We start from the raw sequence: 19,155 nt of genomic DNA, 5'->3' as shown, positions 1-19,155 counted from the left end.
GTGGAGCTGGGGACCAGGGCATTGGTAGGAGCACTGAGAGCCCTCTCCCTGCCTCTATCATGGCATCTGCTTTCACTGTCATCCTCCTGGGTGAATATGGGCACCCGCAAATCAGGAGGAGGGGTCCCTACCACTAGCCAATGGCAGGGGAAAGGGGTCAAAGATCAGGACACATATCACTGTAGAAGTGTGGGAACCCCTAGTTCCTGTGGTTGGAGTCTCTTGACCCTCCTACCCCTCAGTTCCAGCAGGATCCATGTGGAATTCAGGGAGACATGATATCTCTGCACCAAGTGCTGGTCACTAATGAACTTTCTCCTTGCAGGATGCTGGCTGGCCAGGCACAGCGGGGTGCAGGGTGGTGAGTATTGTCTGAGGCAGGGAAGAGAGGGTGGTTAGCACAGGAAGGGATGGATGGTGATGGGGAGAAGAGGATCTGTACCCTGAACCTTCTCCCCAAGCCCAGCTCCTCTGACTTCCCTGGTGAGGGCCAAGCAGTGTTTGTGCTTCCATGGCACTGGGCAACCCCAAGCCTTGCCCAGGCCATCCAGTGCCAGGTATCATGTGAATTCAGCAGGAAGAAACAGCCCTAGGCACTGCCAGTGCAGGTGTTAGCCCAGAGCCCGCAGATGGGCACTAACGTGACAGGAACAGAGATGAGGGCTGTCACTGGGATCAAGTCTGGCAAAACCCAGATCCTCACAGCTCAGACTCCTCCATGGGGCTGCAAGGCTAGTCATCCTCTCCAACAACTGAGACCACGGCTATTCATGGGTAAGAGCAGCAGCAGGAGCTTCATCCCAAGACTAAGAGGGAGGCAGGGCACAGGTCATAGAGGGCGTGGGGCAGAGCCCAAGCGAGGGAAAAGTAAGAGACCGAAGGCTAGGACCAGGGGGTTGAGGTTATATCTTCACTGTGTAATTCCCATCTCTTCCTTTCAAAGCAGAACAAATATACCTGAAACCCCTGATCTCTGCCATCCCCAGCTGGGTGGTGGTGCTGGGCGAAAAGGTCACCATTCACTGTGAGGGTTTGTTCCCAGGCCTGAGATTCTTTGTTTACAAAAGTGGACACAAATACCTGCAGGAGCTGCCCAAGGGGAACGTGGCTGAATTTCCCTTCACCAGTGTGAGACAGGAAGATGGAGGGAGTTACACCTGCGACTATCACCTCATAACAAACAAAAACTGCTGGTCAGAGCTTAGTGACACTGTGAAGCTGGTGGTGAGAGGTGAGGGCCCAACTTATTATCCAACCTCCAGCCTTGGTCTTGCACTGTGGAGGCCTCAATGTCCAGGTCAAGCCCCTGGACCGAGGGACAGCCCCTCCCCATCTCCCAAGGAGGTTCTGGAGACTGTGGCTCAGCTCAGACAGCAAGGACAAGGCCGCGTCACTGTGCTGGTCTGTCTCACCACCTGTCTCCCACACACAGATTCCAGCTATCCCAGACCCACAATATTTCTCAGCCCCAGTTGGCCTATTGCCCCAGGACAAAATGTCACCATCCGCTGTGAGTGTCAGTGTCAGCACTGGGCCCTAATGTTCTTCCTGCACAAGGATGGAGAGCCAGGATGGAGCAGCCTATGGGAGATGTGGCTGAGTTCTTCATCCCCAGCATGAGCTGGGAGCACAGAGGGAGTTACAGCTGCAGCTATTGCTACCAAGGAGAATTATATGTCTTGTCATATCCCAGCACCCTTGTGGAAACTGTGGTGACAGGTGAGGGGCCTGGCCAGGGATCCTCACCCACAGCCAGGCCCTCCAGTAGGTCTCTGCACCAGTGAACTGGCTGTTCAGAGCCAGGCCCAGTCCTGAGCCCTGGGACCCAGCTGGGGGTCCAGAGGTTGCTGACCAGGCCCCTTCTCTAGGCCCAATTGCTGCTTGGTCAGCTGGAAGCAGCCCCAGCAATAGTTAAGGATCAAGCTTGAGCTTGGGCTTCTGGAGTCAAGGCCTTCTGGCCTGTGTCCTCAGCCGATGATCACCCTTGCAAATCGTAGCAAGAGTAACAAGACGTTCTCTGCCAGGGGCAGGGACATTGCCTTTTGGTTTGACATCTGCACATGCTCTCAGCTGCCAGCAGAAAGGGCTGTTTTGGACATACCTAGGAGCTTTCTACACTCCCTTCCACTTTCCCAATTCCCCCCATACTTGTAGTGCTTTGGTCACTAAGGCTGAGAATGTTCCCTGAGTTTGGGAAGTTGATTGGACCAGGTGTCCTAAAGCCCTTGTGCAATGGCCTCACTGTGTCACTCCGTTGGTCTATCAGGCTGAGTGTGAGGCCTGGGCCAGTTCAGCCCAATGCTGCATTTTGGATTGTGAGACACACATCCCCATGCCAAACTTCTCAGATCCTAAAAAAAAGAAAGGGATAAGAAATTGCAGTTTATTCTGATGTCCCTGAAAGCCACCAGAAATGATGGAACCAAATATTCTGCTTTTGAATTAATGAAAGGCAGCATTATGAAGTTATTGAACTACAGAATGTTCCTGTTCATCAAGAATTTAAACAGATAATATTTCTGCAAAAACTAACAACACACTTACAGGAAATACCACTGTAATAGATTGTGTAAACTAAATGTAATACACTACAATGTAAATGTGCAACAGCAGGGAGAGCAGCCCTGCTAACTGAATGTGAACTGTAAAACTGTGCTAACTGCATGTAACTATAACTCCCACAACAGACCCTGGGAGATGAGAATCAAAACATAAAAGAAGCAGGAAGTAGCAGCAGAGCACAGACATAGCAGCAGAAGGGATACGCGTGTCTGGAGGCTCCAGAGGAGTGACAAAGCCAGGACTGTAGCAGTAGGACACAGATGTATGAATAACAGGGCTAGAGACAGACATTCAAAAAGCCTGCACCTGAATTTATTCAGTCTTTGCAAGTTAGTCTAACCTGGCTAGGCTAAACCTGTTTGTAAATGTAAAGACGTGCCCTCTGGACTGAAAAAATGTAGGTACATGCAAGCAGTGGCTCTGGCTAGAATCCAAGGAGCAGTAGAGCAGCCCTCCCTTCCCTTCTACAGTGCTGGGCTGACAGGGGCATGGCCAGGCCCTGGCAGGACACTCTGATTAGGAAGGGGTTCCCCACCCCACCTTCTGACGAGCCCAGCAGGGAATTGATAACACATTGTTATCACCCCTAACTCAGTGTTTATCACCCCATTAAGAAAACACCAGAGGAACATTACCAGCTACCTGTTGATTCTGCCTTTGTCCTGTCTGCCACAGCCCAAACTGTAGTCAACATGTGGTCTGCTAGCTAATGCTGAGAGGTGTCTGTGTAAAGCAGAGGAGAGTATCTCTAGCCCAACTGAGCACTCTCAAGACTAGAGGCTGAGAGTGTGGGAGGGAACAAGGTTTTTTTGAGCGCCTGTACTTCAGTACTAGTGCATTTTAGTGGGTTTAGGATTAAGTAGCTCAGTTACAGACCTTCAGTGTCTTCACCTGCTCACCATCTCTGTTTATTGTCTGAACTCCCCTGGAGTAAGCTCCCTCCTAGCAGAAGTCAATCAATATAAGCAGTTTACCCAGTGCAAACTACCCACATATTGTCTTCTTGCAGACCACCCAGTTTTACTCTAGCCATATACAGTATCTGCTGGACTCACAGCCCCTGTCCGACTCCCAGGAGAAAGGCACTCCAGTCAGCGTCCTCAGACACCACTGACCTGACCCACTGGCTTTCGCCATCTCGGCCCTCAGTTTCTCAGGTGCTCAGCTCTCAGCTTCCAGACCTCAGATTCTCAGTTTCTGGATCTTAAGCCTCTGAGGCTTCCAGCTCTCTGGCTATCTTGGCTCTCAGCTCTCCACTCCCAGCTATCTGCCTACCTGGGCTTTCAGGCTCACAGCCCTCAGCTGTCTGCCTATCCTGGACTCCTCTCTCTAGGAATCTAACACTCTCCCTAAGTGTTCGTGTTCGTGTTCGTGTTCGTGTTCGTGTTCGTGTTCGTGTTCGTGTCTCCCTCCCTCCCTCAGGTGCCTTCTTAACTTCCTGTGGGCCAGCTTATTATTTGTATCAGCTGGTCCAGTCCTTCTAGGCAGCCTTTAATCAGGGTTCATTGCCTGCAGCTGGGCTGTTGGTTTTACCAGTCTGCAGACTTCTCCCACCCTCTCCAGCTGGCAGACTGCCCCAAGGCTTCTTGAGCTGGCAGTTTGCTACATGTGCATTAGTAGTTACCTGTTCTTGACTGAATAACCTACAGTGTTACTGCTTGTTATCTGTTATTCAGCTTCTAAGTGTATGTTCTTTAATGTTAATGTTTATCTACCTGTATCCTGTTTACTTCTTCCTATCCCATTGGCTTGTGACCTCAATCCCCAGCATTTTCTGTATAAAACTGGGAACCTTCCTTTTGGCTTCTTGAGCCAGTTACTGGAGTTGCAGGGTTTATTCTAGCATGGCAAGAAGCCAGACACCAAAGGGAAAAGCAAAGAAAGGTGGCAAAACTCTTCACTCACACAAAGGATTTTGAATTTGGCCTAGGAGAGAAAGTAATAGTCAGACATACATTGCTGTACAGCAGAGGTTCTCCAACTGTGGCTCACAGACCACCACTTGTCCACGAACTCCATTCAGGTGGTCCACAGAAAGGTGACATAAGGCTAAAGCTGACAAACATTACACCTGACTTCCCAGAACTTTGCTCAAAAAAACAGGCACATCCATCACATTAGAAAGGTAAGACTACTGATATTAAAATATAAGCTGTGTGTTTTGGTTTGTAGAACAAAAAAAAGTTTATTAAGTGATCCACCGAGACCCTCAGCAATTTTCAAGTGGTCGGCAAAAAAAAAAGTTTGAGAACCACTGCTCTACAGCACACTCTCTTTGTCCTGGCTAAAAGAGACTTTAGCTGATTACAGGAATGGCCAGCCCCATTGTGTACCAGGTGTGTATTCCTCATAAAAAAAACCCTCAGTGTAAATGGTTCCATCACACACCACTACAAAGGAATAGAAAGTAATCTTCTAATATGGAAGTGACTGCAGGTCCTGACAGCAATAGCCATAAATGTGGTACTGGATTTGCTGAAACCAGCCAAAGAAATCCTGACTGATTGCTACAAACTGAAGGTAAGAACTTACCTCCCCTAGCCCCAGGAGCAGATCCAGGGGGGGTGCAATTGTACCCCTGTTTCATTCCTGTTGTTTAAAACTAACTGCTTGGCTGTCACAGCAGCATTTCTCATCAGTGTGGCAGTGCTGAGGGAGTCAACTGATTTCATGGCTCATTGTCATCTCCCTGATCCCCTCTAAACTCTTCATTCCACAGGTGTTAATGACCCTCTTTTCTTTTTAATAGTCTTGATGGCCCACCAATCAAATTGCCCTTTGATCTGCAGTTCTGCTGTCACTGCTCCTGGTAATGAAACTCCTATTTCACAACCCTGCAGATTTGTTTTTAACTCATTTCAATGAAGTGGTTGTTACTTTTGCATCAGTCTTAAACTGAATAAAGCCCCAGGCCTCTAGCCTATTAGTAAAGCTTCTGGCTTATTTTTAACTGGAGAAAAAGTGTGTTGTTTTATATCTGATGATGCACCTTCCCATGTGCACCCCACTAACCACACCATAATGGGAGATGCCATCTGCCCCTGGGGTAGCAGCGGTGGCAGTAGTGCAGAGTTGTGCAGGGGGTCCCTCAACATAGCTGGCATGGAGCTCCCAGAGGCGGCAGCACTGAGCCTCCCCACCCCACTCTGCCCTTTCATGCGGGGTCCCACCCATGGGGGCCCTGGGGGAATGGCAGCAGGGCAGGGAGCCCCAAGCCCTGCATTGGGAAGCCCGCATCCACCCCTGCCCCATGCACAAATCTGGGGGAGCACTGTCCCACCCAATCAGGGACGGGTGGTCACCCTAAGTCCACTGTTAGGAAAGGCTGTTGCCTACTCCAATATTTTAGTCCAAATGGACCTGCCTGGGTGTATCCCAGCTCTGGGAGAGGTCCATTTTAATCCCATGGCAGAGGAAGCAGCTGTCTTAGGGGATGGGGAGTGGGGCAGTGGCCTTTCTGTTTGAGGGGTGATAGCTCCAGTCTAGTCCCAAACTCAGGCCATGGGAGGACTATACGGTGGTGGCTATCATGCAGCATGAGGGCACACGTGGCACAGGCAGCCTGTGTGTGGGACATACGGAAGACTGAGGAGTGGACAGGGAGAAGAAAGAAGAACAGCAGATCAGGCAGGGAGCAGAGCAGCAGAGTGGTCAAGGAAAGGGGATGGGATTGGCACTCAGGGAAGGGATGGTGAGAGGCTAGTTTGTAGCACACCTGCCAAAAAAGTTGGCCCCCACTGGCCTCTACCAGCCCTTCACTGATGTAAACTCACACTCCATTGCAGATTAAGGGGTGGATCTGTCTCAGGGGCCAGTTCTGCCTTTGAACTCCCTGCTGCGGGGGCTAGTTGGTGACTCTAATGAGGCCCCAACCCCTGTGTTAAACAGGCCCTAACTGCTCCACTCCATCCTCTGTCCCCATAGCAAATCACAGGCCTCTTTGGAAAGCACCCTCCCAGGAACCACGGACGCTCAGCCTGGGCTCAGTGACAGGCTCACATCCACGAGATGGCAGTGCAGGCCCACCGGGGAGTTGCTCACTCAGCACCAGGCAGAGACATTTCCCTTGGGGAACAAAACCCCTTACAGTCCCCTCAGTACCCCCGGATCTTCCTCGTCTGTGTTGGCCCCATCTGGGCAACAAGAGCAACCTCTGCCAGTCCCCAAGCATTGGAAATGTGCTGGCCTGGGGGCCTCCCATGAGGGGCGGGATCAACTTTCCCAAATGGAGGGTTTGCTTTGTGAATCAGGTTGTTGTGGGTTCAAAACTCTGAGACCTGGCAGCTCATGATAGCTACCTCCAACACCATGAAAGTGTTTTAGACATAAGGAGCTTCTCTTAGACACAAATAGAAACCACTGTTTTGGACACTGTGAGGAACAACAAGGACTACCCGGCACAACCCACTACAACAACAACCACCAACTACCATCAACCAGCAGGAACCATCAGCAGCCACCTGTTTCCTTCAGAATACCAAGAGAAGAGCTTAACAACAAGCCTTTTTAATATTTATAAGACAGAGCTAAAACTATGGCTGAGGTGGCACCCACCACAGCACTACATAGCCCCTATCCCCTTGTTATAGGATAAAATAAGACAAAAACTGTTGCCAGTTTGAGAGTGGCTGCGAAAGAGGCAAGTGGTAGTTAACTCTGTGACCAGTGCTTCCAACACCATGGAAGTGTTTTAAATATCAGGTGCCTCCTATAGCAGAAACAGAACCCCCTGGCTTGGATATTGAGAGGAAGAGGAAGAGGAGGAGGAGGAGGATCGTTGTGGATAATAATAACAATAACCACAACAGCACTAATAATAGCAGTTACAACTACAATACTGATGAGGATGATAAGAATAATGAACAGGCCCTTCTCTCCAGATACTGAAAGTGGGGCTTAAAAATGCAAGACTTTTTTAAAATTCATAAGATGAAGCTAAATATATGCACTTTGTTTTTATAAAACTTGAGACTTACTGGAGAAAATTGTGATGCCATGGTACAAACGGAGTCACAAGTCTGGGTTAAGTATCTCTCTTAAAAATGCTGAGAGCCACTTAAAATTTTGAAGCAGGGTTGAGTCTCCTGTGACAGTCCAGGAAATATATGAGAAGCAAGGGTTTGTTTGTTTGGGGCAGGGTTTGGATAATGTCTTTGATGGGACTAGCTCTATAGTTGGGAGAGCTGTTAGACGAGGTTTTGACCACAGACTGTCTCAAAACTCTGAAATTCAAGGAAGCCGGAGTTAAAAAGGGATTTAAATAGGTTTACAAAACCCATGAGACTATGAAGAATCACATAGCTGGGTAAAAAGGTCAGAGACTGACTTCAAACGGCAACTTTGGGTTCAAAACCCAGAGGTTGATTTTAAAATACAGAGACTGATTTAATCATGATGTCACCATTTTAAAATTCATTAGTTTTTTTCTTTAATTACAGGTTTTTTCTGCTATTCTGGGCACCTGAAATACTTTTTTTTTAATGAAATGAGATTCTTTTATAAAGCTGAAGCCTCCAGGAACTGGTGGTTTTCAAAAGAGCAGCTAAAATGACAAGAATTGTGATAAAGTGCCTGGAGTGGAAAAAGCCACAGGTGCATGTCCCTGGGGGAAGCTGGGTACAGCCTAACAGAGAGGTAAGTGCCTCGTACAGCCAAACAGTCAGCAGTGGAGGCAGAAGATGTAGGGGGAAGGAGCACTAAGGTCTGAGATCAGCTACTACCTATTTAGTGTCCCAGCAGGAGGATTTGGACTGTGTGAGGACTCTGTTCCACAGTGGAAGCACTGGTCTGAAAAATCCCTGCACAAACATGTGCACATTTACATACACACCCACCCCCAAGCACATAAACACAATTTCATACATGCACATACAGTTACACACAAATAAACATAGGTCTGCCCAAGTGCAAAAATGCCATTTTATGCGTACATACTCACTACTGTGTAAGAACACTCACTGTTGCACACACAAGCACATGATCTGTCTCCTGTACACAGAGATGCACATCTGGTGCCACAAATGCATATGTGCCTCCACGAACCAGTGTGCACAGGGAAACAAGATATCAATGTGTGCACAAGCACTGCTGTCTGCCACCCATATGCACACATAGGCACTCACAGACATACACACAGACACATAACATGCACAGGTATACACAAACACACAACACACAGAGCTTCCCATCCCCATTACACTTGCGCAGAACCCATCAATCACCCACACCTACACCCACAGCCCACTGATATCTGCCTTCTTGCAGTGGCTCCAAGGAGGGCAGGGTTCCCCACTAGAGGGCATCGGCAGTCCGTGGTTTTCAGGGATCTCCCTGTCCCATGCAGCTCCAGCCCAGATAGTGGCTGACGCAGCCGGGCTGTGCTTGGCTGTGAAGGTCACTTTGAGGGGGATGATGCTGAGATGGCGATGCCGAAGTGTGGGAACTACCTACCTGGGCATGGGGCATGTCCCTTCCAGGGGGTGCTGACCCCAGGGCAGGAGCACTAACTGGTACAGAGGGTGGGTGGGCATGGGGCAGAGCCTTTCCCCTCTGTGACATACCAGCTCTGATCTAGCCTCAGACCAGGGGCCTTTCCCCAAAGACAGGGTCACTTGATGTCCCACTGCCCCCACCCCATCATAACACAGGCAGACAGACAAACAGGGGCGGGTGTGAATGGACAGATGAACCAGGCCCAGGCCCCCTGTCCATCTGGCAGGGCAGGGCAGGACAGCAGGCAGCGGCCCTGCTGTGCCCTTGAGCTACCCACGTTCCTCTGCCTCTTGCACTCCCCCTCCCCCTGCCCTCCCCAGCCTCTGGCAGCGCCTCCAGGACTTGGCAAAAGCCTCGTTAATTCAGCAAAATGGAAATGAGCTGCCGCTCCTGGGCCCAAGACATGGTTTAAAGGGGACGCGGCTGGGAAGGGCACTAGGCACTGGGACTGGCACCAACACGAGCATGGCCAAGGGCAACCGCGCTGGCACTGTGAGTGTGTGTGTGTATACATGCATGTGCATGTACACAGAGCAGGGTGTGTAGGGGTGTGGTGCATGGTGGATGTGCAGACTTGTGCAAGGTGGGGGTGTCTGTGTTTGTGTAGCATAACTTTCTGTGTGCAACTGTGTATGTGTGAGGAATACATAGGCTTGTGTGAATGTTTGTGTTAACCTCTGTGTGTATGTGTATGGACTTGTATGCATCTGTCTGCATAATGCTTTGTGCAGATCTGTGTGTATGTGTGTGCACGTGCATGCATGGGGGTGTGTGGGTGTGTGTAGCTATTTAGATGTGTGTGTGTGCGTGTGTGCGTGCGTGTGTGTGTGCACATGCGCCCGCGCAGTGACGTCAGCTTCCGCAGACCCGGCTACTTTTCATTCCAGTCAGCGTCTCCGCTCTGCAGAGCCCAGCTGGGGCCGCCGTGCACAATGGCCCAGACTCCCCTCCCCCAGCCTGAGCGGGGCACAGAGCCCTGCCAGACCCAGGAGGGAACCCAGGCATCCTGTCTCCCAGCACTTTTCCCCTCACCCTTGCACTAACTCATCATACCCCAAACTTCCCTCTCAGAAATAGGAGAAAACCCAGGTGTCTGGGCTCCCAGCCCCCCTGCACTTCCAGACCAGACCCAGTGTCCCCTCCCAGAGCTGAGACAGAACCCAAGCATCTGGGCTAACAGCCCCCCCTGCACTAACTCACTGTTCCCCCATTTGTCTTCCTGCTCATATTGTGCAATCTGCTTCCCTCCATGCACACACCCCAGCTGCAAATCACAGGAGCCCCATGCAGAGTAGCGAGGGTGGGGGAGCGGGGTCTGGTTGGTCAGAGCAGGGGGTGCTGACAGCCAGGATGCCAGATCTGGGAGGGGGCAGGGGTGGCAGCCCCCTCCTCCTCTGGAGCTCTGGTATAGGAAAGAACCTGGGTCAGGACTTGAGAGCTGTTTACACCACACGCTGTAACTGGAGAGCCCAGAGCTGGCCCAGAATAGCTGGGGCCTGGCTGAGCTGGGGCCTGCTGTGTGCCCCCGGCTGGCCTGTAGGGCACACACTGTTCTGCAGGAGATGTGGCTCCTTCTCACATTCTCCATGCCTCCAGCCCTCCAAGCTCCCAGCCACCCCAGACCCCTATAGACCTCCCTCCATTCATCTCTGCTTCAGCTGCAGGCAGAACCCTGCCCTCACTCCCCAAATCCTATAAGCCCTCCCCCTCAAGCCTGCCAGTGTCCCCTGGCATGGGGCCAACTCAGAGCCAGTACCCCTGGAGGGGAAAGACCCCTGTCCCATCCCTACTCAAGAAGCCAGCCAGTGCCCCCTGCCCCAGGGCCTGATCAGGGGCCAGTGCCCCCTAAAAGTAGTGACAGGAGCTACCAACTCCCTCCCACCCCCAACAAAATCCATGGTGCATGGTGCCCAGGGCTCACTGGTTTTCCACTTCCCAGTTTCCACGTCCTCTCATGGCCCCCGGCCACCAGCGCAAATCCAATACCACAGCAGCAAGTCTGCCTGCTGCACTGGCTCCATAGTTAGGCATGTCTCTGACCTCCCTGGGGTGGAGGAGCTGTGGGCAGGGAAATGCCAGTGTGACCAGAGAGTGGGGGGTGTTGAAAGCTGGGTGTAGCACCACCATCCCCACAGTGACTGTCTCAGGCACCACAGCTGCCCAAATAGTCTCGGCCTGTGGTACTGAAGCTGGACAATGAGCTAGAAGCAGGGGAGCTTTGGGCTTGGAGGTGCTGGGCACCTGCTAAGGGGCAGCTGGGGAGAGACTGAGTTAAGAAATGTGTGTGTGTGTGTATATGTGTGTGTGTGTATATGTGTGTGTGTGTGTGAGAGAGAGAGAGAGAGAGAGAGAGACAAAGTGTAAGTTAAGGTAGGTATCTGGTGGGGGGGGTGCATGTCTGTGTGAGAGTATGAGTTAAGTTGGGGGGGATGCCGCGTGTGTGTGTGGCAATGAGTTAAGGTGTGGTGTGTGCTTGTGTGTGGGATAGTGTGTGTCAGTCCCTGCTGTCCCCTGCTGGAAGGAATGAGTCCTGCTGTGTGCATGTGTGTAGGAAAGTACGTGTGCACACAGCAGGAGCATACTCTCCAGAGTGAGAGTATGTAAAGAGTGTGTGTGTATGTGTGGGGGCGGTTAGCTACCCCTCGCTGGAGGGATGAACTGTGATATGTGTGTGTGTGTGACCTGTTTGGCAGCCCGCCCTCCCAGTGAGTGCAGCTAGCATCTTGGCCCATCTGGCTTCAACGATGCTGGAGGCTCCTGCAGCCCTTGGGCTGTTGCATATCCCTTGCCGCTCCACATCAATGCCTTGGTTCTTGCTCCAGACCCACTCGCTCCATTGGGCTGCTCCACTGGGTCTGCACTGCTGGGCAAGGAGCCAGGTGCCCCATGGGGTGCAGTGTGGGGGGCAGTCCCTTGTCACAGGGCATGTTGTGTCCTCTGCTGGGTCCCCACAAGGCGGCAGGCAGATCTCAGGCAAGCTTCACCTGTCTCAGGCACCAGAAGCGGGAATCCCCCTCTGCCTTCATAGCCCTGCAGCAGGCTCTGTATCCACTCGGTATCCAGAGTGACTCTGGATTAGCCCCAAGGGAGATGAGTTCAAGGTGCAGCCTTGCAATCAGGAGTGACTCTGCATTGGCCAGCAGGGTGACTGGGCAGAGCCGGGTGGGTGAGGTGGGGGAGCTGAGAGGAGAAACACACCCCCTGAGGCTAAAAAATAGCTGTTTATAAAAACCAAGGTTTGGTACAGACCCGCTGAGGTTATGAACAATCCCGCCCACTCCAACCCCCCGCCCTGCCCCATGAGCCCACTTGTCCCTCCTTAGCGTAGCTGCCCCTCTCCTTAGCATCTCTGCCCCCTCCCCCTGAAGGGCATGAACCCTGGGGGTCATATTTACAGGTGGGAAATTACAAACAGGTCCCAGCTGGGGAGGGGACAGGGGAAAGGGCAGTTGGAGGGGAGGGGAGGGAGGAGGCAGGGCTCCTCCTCCTGGGTGGGGGTGGGGAGGGGGCCTGTGGAACCCCTCCCAATCCCTCCCTCCTGGCTCCACTGTTCCCCATGTCCCGGGGCCACGTCTGTTAAGAGCTGCTCCCTGGCCCCTTGAGGCAGAGCTCCCAGGGCTTTTTGGGCAAGGCCGGCAGGGACAGGAAGATGAAGCAGCCGCCACCAAAGATGAGGATGGTGCCAGCAGCCACAGCACAAGCCACGGACCATGAGTACTCATACTCCAGCCGGACGCTGCTGTCACTGCTGACCAGCCACCGCACCGAGTGGCGGAAAACCTCCACGCTCACCAGCACCATCAGTCCTGCAGAGACAAGAGACTGGGATAGGCAGGGAGTGCTGCACTGGGAGGAATGAGGGGATGGCAGAGGTTGGGAGGGAGGGAGTGGACTCGGGAAGGGGTGCCACGAAGTAGGGAGTGGAGCAGAAGCACTAAGCAAAATCTGGCCCATGAGCCAGATCCGGCTCATGGGGGTATTTTCCCCACCCCACGACAAGGCAGCCAAACTCCATTTCCCGGCATTCCTGGAAGCTCCTATGGCTGCCGTTGCCAGACCCAGCCCTGCTGCCCAGCCCTCCACACCCATCTGCCCCATACTCAGCACAAGGTGCAGGACCCACACAGGCAGGATGCATGGCCAGGTACCTGGGATGGGGCCATGGGCTGGCAGGGAGTGGTGTCCAGGAGCGAGATGGGCAGACAGGGCCAGGGAGAACACAGGATCTTGGAGTGGTGATAGAGCAGGGCTGGGGCCCAAGGCACTGCACACCCCTGTGATGAGTCCAGTTCCACAGGCAGGAGCATGCAGGGAACAGATCACGGCTCTGCCCCTGCCCTGGGCCCACACTGTCACCACCCCCAGATCCTGGCCCTGGCCCTGGACACAGCTTCCTGCCTGCCCACAAGCCCTGCCCATGCAGCTAGCTCCTAGCTGGTCTTCATGGAGACCCCAGGATCCCAGGGCCATGACAGTATGGGTCCGGGGCCAGGGCCAAGGCTGGGGCAGAGCCCTGGCCCCAGCCCTGCACTGTCACTGCCCCAAGATGCTGGGGTCTCCCTACTCCCACCCACCCATCTTGCTCCCAGCTGCCACTCCCCGCCAGCCCGCAGCCCCATCCCAGCCACCCAACTGTGGGCCCTGCCCATGTGAGTCCTGCCCCCCTCAGTGGGTGCAGGACACAGGCCAGAGTGCCCAAAAGCAGCACCAGAAGGAGCTACCGCTGTTGGGGCTGCCGGAAAATGGAGTCCAGCACCCCACTGCAGGCTGGACAAAATTCATCCGTGGGCCGGATTCAGCCCACAAGCTGGATATTGCCCACCCCTGAACTAGGGGGCATTGTGCTACACAGAACAGGGGTTCAGTGGCTGTAGCGGGGCAGGTGGCCATAGGAGAGAGCCATGCTGGGCCAGTGGGGCAGGTGGCACTAGGGTGCCATGAGCAGGGGAGCTGGGAGGGAACTAGACAAGGGGGAGCAGAGCAGGGGCTCGGGAGGGCATTGTGCTGGGAGGAGCAGGGCAGAGGCTCAGGAGGGCACCATGCTGGGGGGAGCAGAACAGGGGCTGGGCAGGGTGGAGCAGGATGGAGATCTTACCTGAGATGATGAAGAAGAAGGAGGCAGGTTTGAGCAGAAACTCCACGCCCTTGCTGAGGGCCATGGTGATACACAGGGAGCCCATGGCCATCAGCGTGATGCTAAGCAGGGAGACCACGGCTGCCGTGATGTTCAGCTCTGCAGGGGGGAGGCAGGAGCTGATTGGATCTATAGGAGGGAAACTCACCCCACCCCAGAGATGGCGGCTAGATGAGCCCATGGGGCTGCTCCAGGGAGCAGAGAGAGGACAATGTATCCAGGTAGAGGGGGAGGAATGTGGGGCAGGGAGAGAGTGAGATACTGGGGCAGATGGGCCCATGGGGCTGGTCAGGGGCAGGAAAGGGGTTACTGGGGTTGATGGGTCTGGGGGGCTACTCCTGACCTTTCTTCGTCGTCCTCTGGAAAATGTGGGCGTTCTCCCCTGTGGTGAAGAATTTGAAGTAGGAGCAGTTGGCTTCTGAGGAAGAAGAAATGAGCAAAGTGTGAGGCGGAAGGAAGAGACAAGGGAACAAAACATATGGATGGGAGGGATTGGGGAATGAGGACCTCTGATCACAAGGCCAATGCATGACTGTGGGGAGAGGCATTAGAGGGGCAAGTGCCCTCACTCCTGACCCACACGCCCCCTCGCCCAGCCCAGGGCTCCCTGGAGAGGAGCAGGGGCAGCCAAGTTTGCTGAGCCAAGGCTGGATCCAGCACAGCCCTGGTGACCTGGGCAGGCTGGGAGTGGGGAGCTGGCTGCATGGTGCTAGAGCGGGGGGTGGCATGTATCCAAGGCATGTTAGAGCTGCTGTAGCCAGGAACAGCTCAGACACCCACCCTCTGCCCGAGGCTGGGTCAGCTGGAGAACTGTGCAGAGCAAGGACACAGTGTGGGGCTGAGAGCACAGCCAGGTGTGTGCACAGTGACTGTGTGTATGTGTGCATGTGCAGAGGTAACGTGTTCACATGCATGTATCTGTGTGCAAGAGGCAGCTTGTAGATGGAAATAGGTGCAAAAGTGTATGCTGTATGTGTGTGTATGCACATGTACATGTGGGCAGGTTCTCTGTGTGTGTTTGTCTACAGAGGAAATGTGTTCACATGCACGTGTGTACAAGAGGTGGCATGTGGGTGGAGATAGATGCAAAATGTATGCAGTAGCCTTGTGTGTGTACACATATGTGCAGGGGCTCTGTGTGTGTGTTCACATGTGTGTGTCTGTGCAAGAGGCAGCATGTGGGTAGATAGCTGCAAGTGTGTATGCAGGGGTGTGTGAGCACATGGGTGTGTACACATGTGCAGGGGAGTGTTCACAGGCATTCACACACATGCCCTATCCTGTCCAGTCCCTTGCAGCTGCTGGGTTTCCCTGGGCATCCAGCCAAATTGGGGTGCTGTACTCTGGGTTTCTTTGAAAAGACAGGAGGGCTCCCTGGGTCCTACTTTACAAAGGGAATGGCTGTGGGATTTCCAGAGCCCCCATCCCCAAAGCCAGCCTGCTGCCCAAAGCTGTGCAGCAGTGTGCGAGCTGTGTGCTGGAGGTGCCCTGGGGTGCACATGTGGACCCCCTAAACTTTTTCCCAAGACATCACCCAGAAAGCAGAACCTGAGATAGCAGAGCAGCCCCAGCCCCCAGGCAGAACCTTGCTTCAAACCCCAGCTGTACTCACACCCCTAGTCCCAAAACCTGACCAGCCTCAGAGCATCCTGAGGGCAAAATGGACTGCCCAGGCTCCCCCTACTTTCAGAGTCATCCCAACCCCTAACATCCATCCACCCTCAAACCAAAGCCCCCTCCAGAACCAGACCTGCCAGGAAGCTAAGCAAGCTAGTCTAGATCTCCCACAAGGCAAGGACAGACAGACAGATGGGACAGAGGGGAGGAATGGGCACAGAGAGTTCTGCACAATGATGGATGGGTGGATGGACAGATAGAGACCATGTATGAGGATGGACAGAGGGGTGGGCAAGACAGACAGAAGGATACTGGCTCTAGGGATGGATGGACGGGTGGGTGGATGGATGGATGAGTAGGTGGGTGGGTGGGAATGTGGGGCTGTGGGTGGCTTGGGGAGGGGAGGAGGGCTGAGGGGACAGGGTGGGGAGATGAGGCCACTTCAGCCAGACTCCACGTAGTGCAAACCAGAACCTGGTTCCTTCACAGTCCATGGGCCAGACCATGATGGGTGTGACCCAGGCATGGGGTGTGGCTGTCCATGGGCCAGCTGGCACGGGGCCTGCACCACCATGGGCTGCATGCGAGTGCCATGCCGACTCAGCATTATGGCAGCTCGGGTTACCCCAGCCCACGCCAGGAGCCTCAGCAGCTGGAGGCTGTGGTAACCAAACCCTGGTCCCTTTCCGGACTCACATCCCTTTCTGACGGGGACTCAAGTGCTGCAGCGTCAGGAAGACAGAGCCCCAAAGCGCCTGCAGCTCCCCCCAGTAGGTGCCCATTCCAGAGCCAGACGTGGAACCCAGGAATCCAGACTACTATTGACCCCCCACGCAATCTAGCCACAAGACCCCACAGTGGGGACAGAACGCAGGTGTCTTGCTCTAGCCCACCAGACCTCACCCCCCTCACAGACCTCTGAAGCTCTTCTGCAAGGAAGATGAAGCCTGGATAGGGTAGAACCCAGGCATCCTGGTTCCAGCCCCCTCCCCTCCTACTGCTCTGGCCCACCAGCCCCTGTTCCTCTCCCAGCACTACAAACAGATCCCAGGGGCCCTGGGCTCCCCCCTGGGCTCCCTGCGCAGCCTCTGCTGGGAGCAGGCCCCCAGCTGGCAGCGCGCAAGTGACGTCACTGGGCTATTTATGACCCTCCAGCATTGGAGTCTGGGGGGCGGGGGAGGGACGGGGAAGGGGAATGTAAACAGCAGGGGGGTGCGTTGGCACAGACAGACAAACAGACAGACAGACAGAGGGGGGATGGATGGATGGATGGATGGATGGATGGATAGCAGGAGTGTATGAGGATGGATGGATTAGTAGAAGAGGGGCAAGGGATGGACAGACAGACAGAACATGGGGGTGGATACAGAGATGTGTGTAAGGGAACCGACAGCTGGACAGACCAACAGACAAAACAGTAGGTACAGGGAGGGTGTGCAGATAGAGAGACAGGGAGGACACGGATGGAAAGACAAACAGGCAGGAAAAGGTGCAGATCCCAGGGAGGGGCTGGGCAGCTGAGAGGGGGAGCTGGCAGCTTTTGGGGGGCCAGACAGGCTGGGGGCTCCTAGGGCTGGCTAAGAGGGGAGCAGGGCTATCAGAGGAGTCAAGGCAGGCTGGGGGCTCCTGGAGTTGGCTAAGAGGGGAGCTGGGCTATTCGAGGCGACAAGGCAGGGTAGGGGGGTCCTGTGCTGGCTGGTGCAGGGGGCAGATCAGTGGTACCTCACACAGGTCCCAACAGGCTGGTTGGGGAGACAGGCTGGGGGCTTCCTGGTGGATCCTGGACAGGTAGGGGGGCAGGTGCTAGCAGGTGGAGGGGAGGGATGGCATGGAGTGGGGTGGGGTGAGGCAGACTGGCCTGGCCAGGGCTCCTGGCGAGACGGATGGGGGAGGGAGGGCAGGGGCCGCAGTGCCAGCCACACTCACCGCCAGGCAGCTCAGCAGGGCCGCAGGTCTTCCGTTCCTCCTCGATGTCCTCCACCCAGAGGCGCTTGTAGCAGAACTTCCAGAGCCCGTAGTGGGCCGCCTCACATATGGTGCTATGGTTCTGCTTGTAGGTGTTTAGCTCCACCCAGAACTCAGTGCCCACGGCCAGCACAGTCAGCGTGACGCCCACAATGGCCACAAAGAAGGCCAGCTTGATCTTGCCTTCCTGGGCATCCGTCAGGGGCTTGCGCCGCTTGCCACCTGCCCGCCCCCGCAAGCCGGCCACCCGCTGCTCTTCCTCCTGGAGGAAGAAGTTGGGCCACATCATTTGGACCCCCACCGGCCCCTCGACCTGGCCCAGCTGAGCCCCGCACCTCCCTTCCCTGCTGCCTCTCCCGGCCGCTCTGTGCCTCCCTGCCAGGCTATTTAGGTCAGGCGCTTGGGTGCCAAGCTCCTCTGCACCCCAGCAGGGCTGGCAGCGCGCTCACACCCATGCGCACACACACACACACACACAGGCGCATGCACCCCCCTTCCCACCACAGCCAATGTGCTGTGCACCTGTTAGCAGGCATCACCCTGCGCTGTGGCCAGTCGGGTTATTTTAAGGTGTTTGGGGGGGGGAAATGTGTGTGATGGTTTTAAAGTGGTACAAGTCAGCGGGGGGAGCCCACAACACTCTCAGACACCAGGCAGGGGTGTCCTGCCCCATGCACCGCCCCTCCCCCCCCCAACCACAGCATCCTCTGCTGGGGCTGGAGAAGCTGGGAGTTCCCCCACAGCCAGCTCCAGGCCCACAGCACCCCCTGCTAGAGCTGCAGATGCCCCCAGAGCCAGCCCGTGCTTCCAAGTGTCTCCCAGTGGGGCTGGGAGTTCCCACCCCACAGCCAGCATTCCTGCCCCATCCCTCCCCCCCATGAGGCTGTAGCCAGCTCCTGACCCACAGCCCCTCACAGTGCCCCTTCTGGGGCTGGAGCAGCTGGGATCTCCTCCCTCTCCACAGCCACTGATCCTGCCCACAGGGCCCTCTGCTGCAGGGTGGTAATGGGGGCTGCCCCCCTGCCAGCCCAGGGATGGGGCAGCCTCTCACAAAGAGGGTAAAGAGTTAAACAGGCAGGGGACTGGCATTGTAGCTTGGCCCCCCTCAGCACCCAGACCAACAACTGTTGCCAGTGCCCCAGGAGGCTGGAGATCAGCGCTTGCTAATCGGGAGAAGCCTGAGTCAGCACCTCAGGACAAATGTCAGAGGAACACCCCAGAGTGGGCAGGGGGTGCTGTACTGCAGGGAGCAGGGTGAGGGGTGCAGTAGGGGCATCACATTGAGGGAGGCAGGAGGGCAGCAAGGGTAGGGTGCAGTCCCCCCAATGCCTCAGGCTGCTGCTAGGGATGTCATGTAAGCGAGCCCCCTATATAACCAGCCCCCA

At 54.8% G+C, this 19,155-nt stretch overlaps 1 protein-coding gene across 1 annotated transcript; it reads right to left on the bottom strand.

The window, feature by feature from the left end:
* Positions 1–12,372: 12,372 nt before the first annotated feature.
* CACNG6 (calcium voltage-gated channel auxiliary subunit gamma 6) lies at positions 12,373–18,059 on the bottom strand. The gene is made up of 4 exons (XM_006277633.4): positions 17,732–18,059; positions 14,532–14,606; positions 14,150–14,287; positions 12,373–12,860 (listed from the first exon to the last, which is right to left on the bottom strand). The coding sequence occupies exons 1-4, from the start codon at positions 18,057–18,059 to the stop codon at positions 12,631–12,633; spliced, it is 771 nt and encodes a 256-aa protein (XP_006277695.1). The 3' UTR covers positions 12,373–12,630.
* Positions 18,060–19,155: the final 1,096 nt, after the last annotated feature.

The sequence above is a fragment of the Alligator mississippiensis genome, chromosome 5 (assembly GCF_030867095.1).
Source record: "Alligator mississippiensis isolate rAllMis1 chromosome 5, rAllMis1, whole genome shotgun sequence".
Classification (NCBI taxonomy): Eukaryota; Metazoa; Chordata; order Crocodylia; family Alligatoridae; genus Alligator; species Alligator mississippiensis.
The sequence above is the reverse complement of the archived record's forward strand: the minus strand, read 5'-3'. Positions and strand labels throughout refer to the sequence as shown.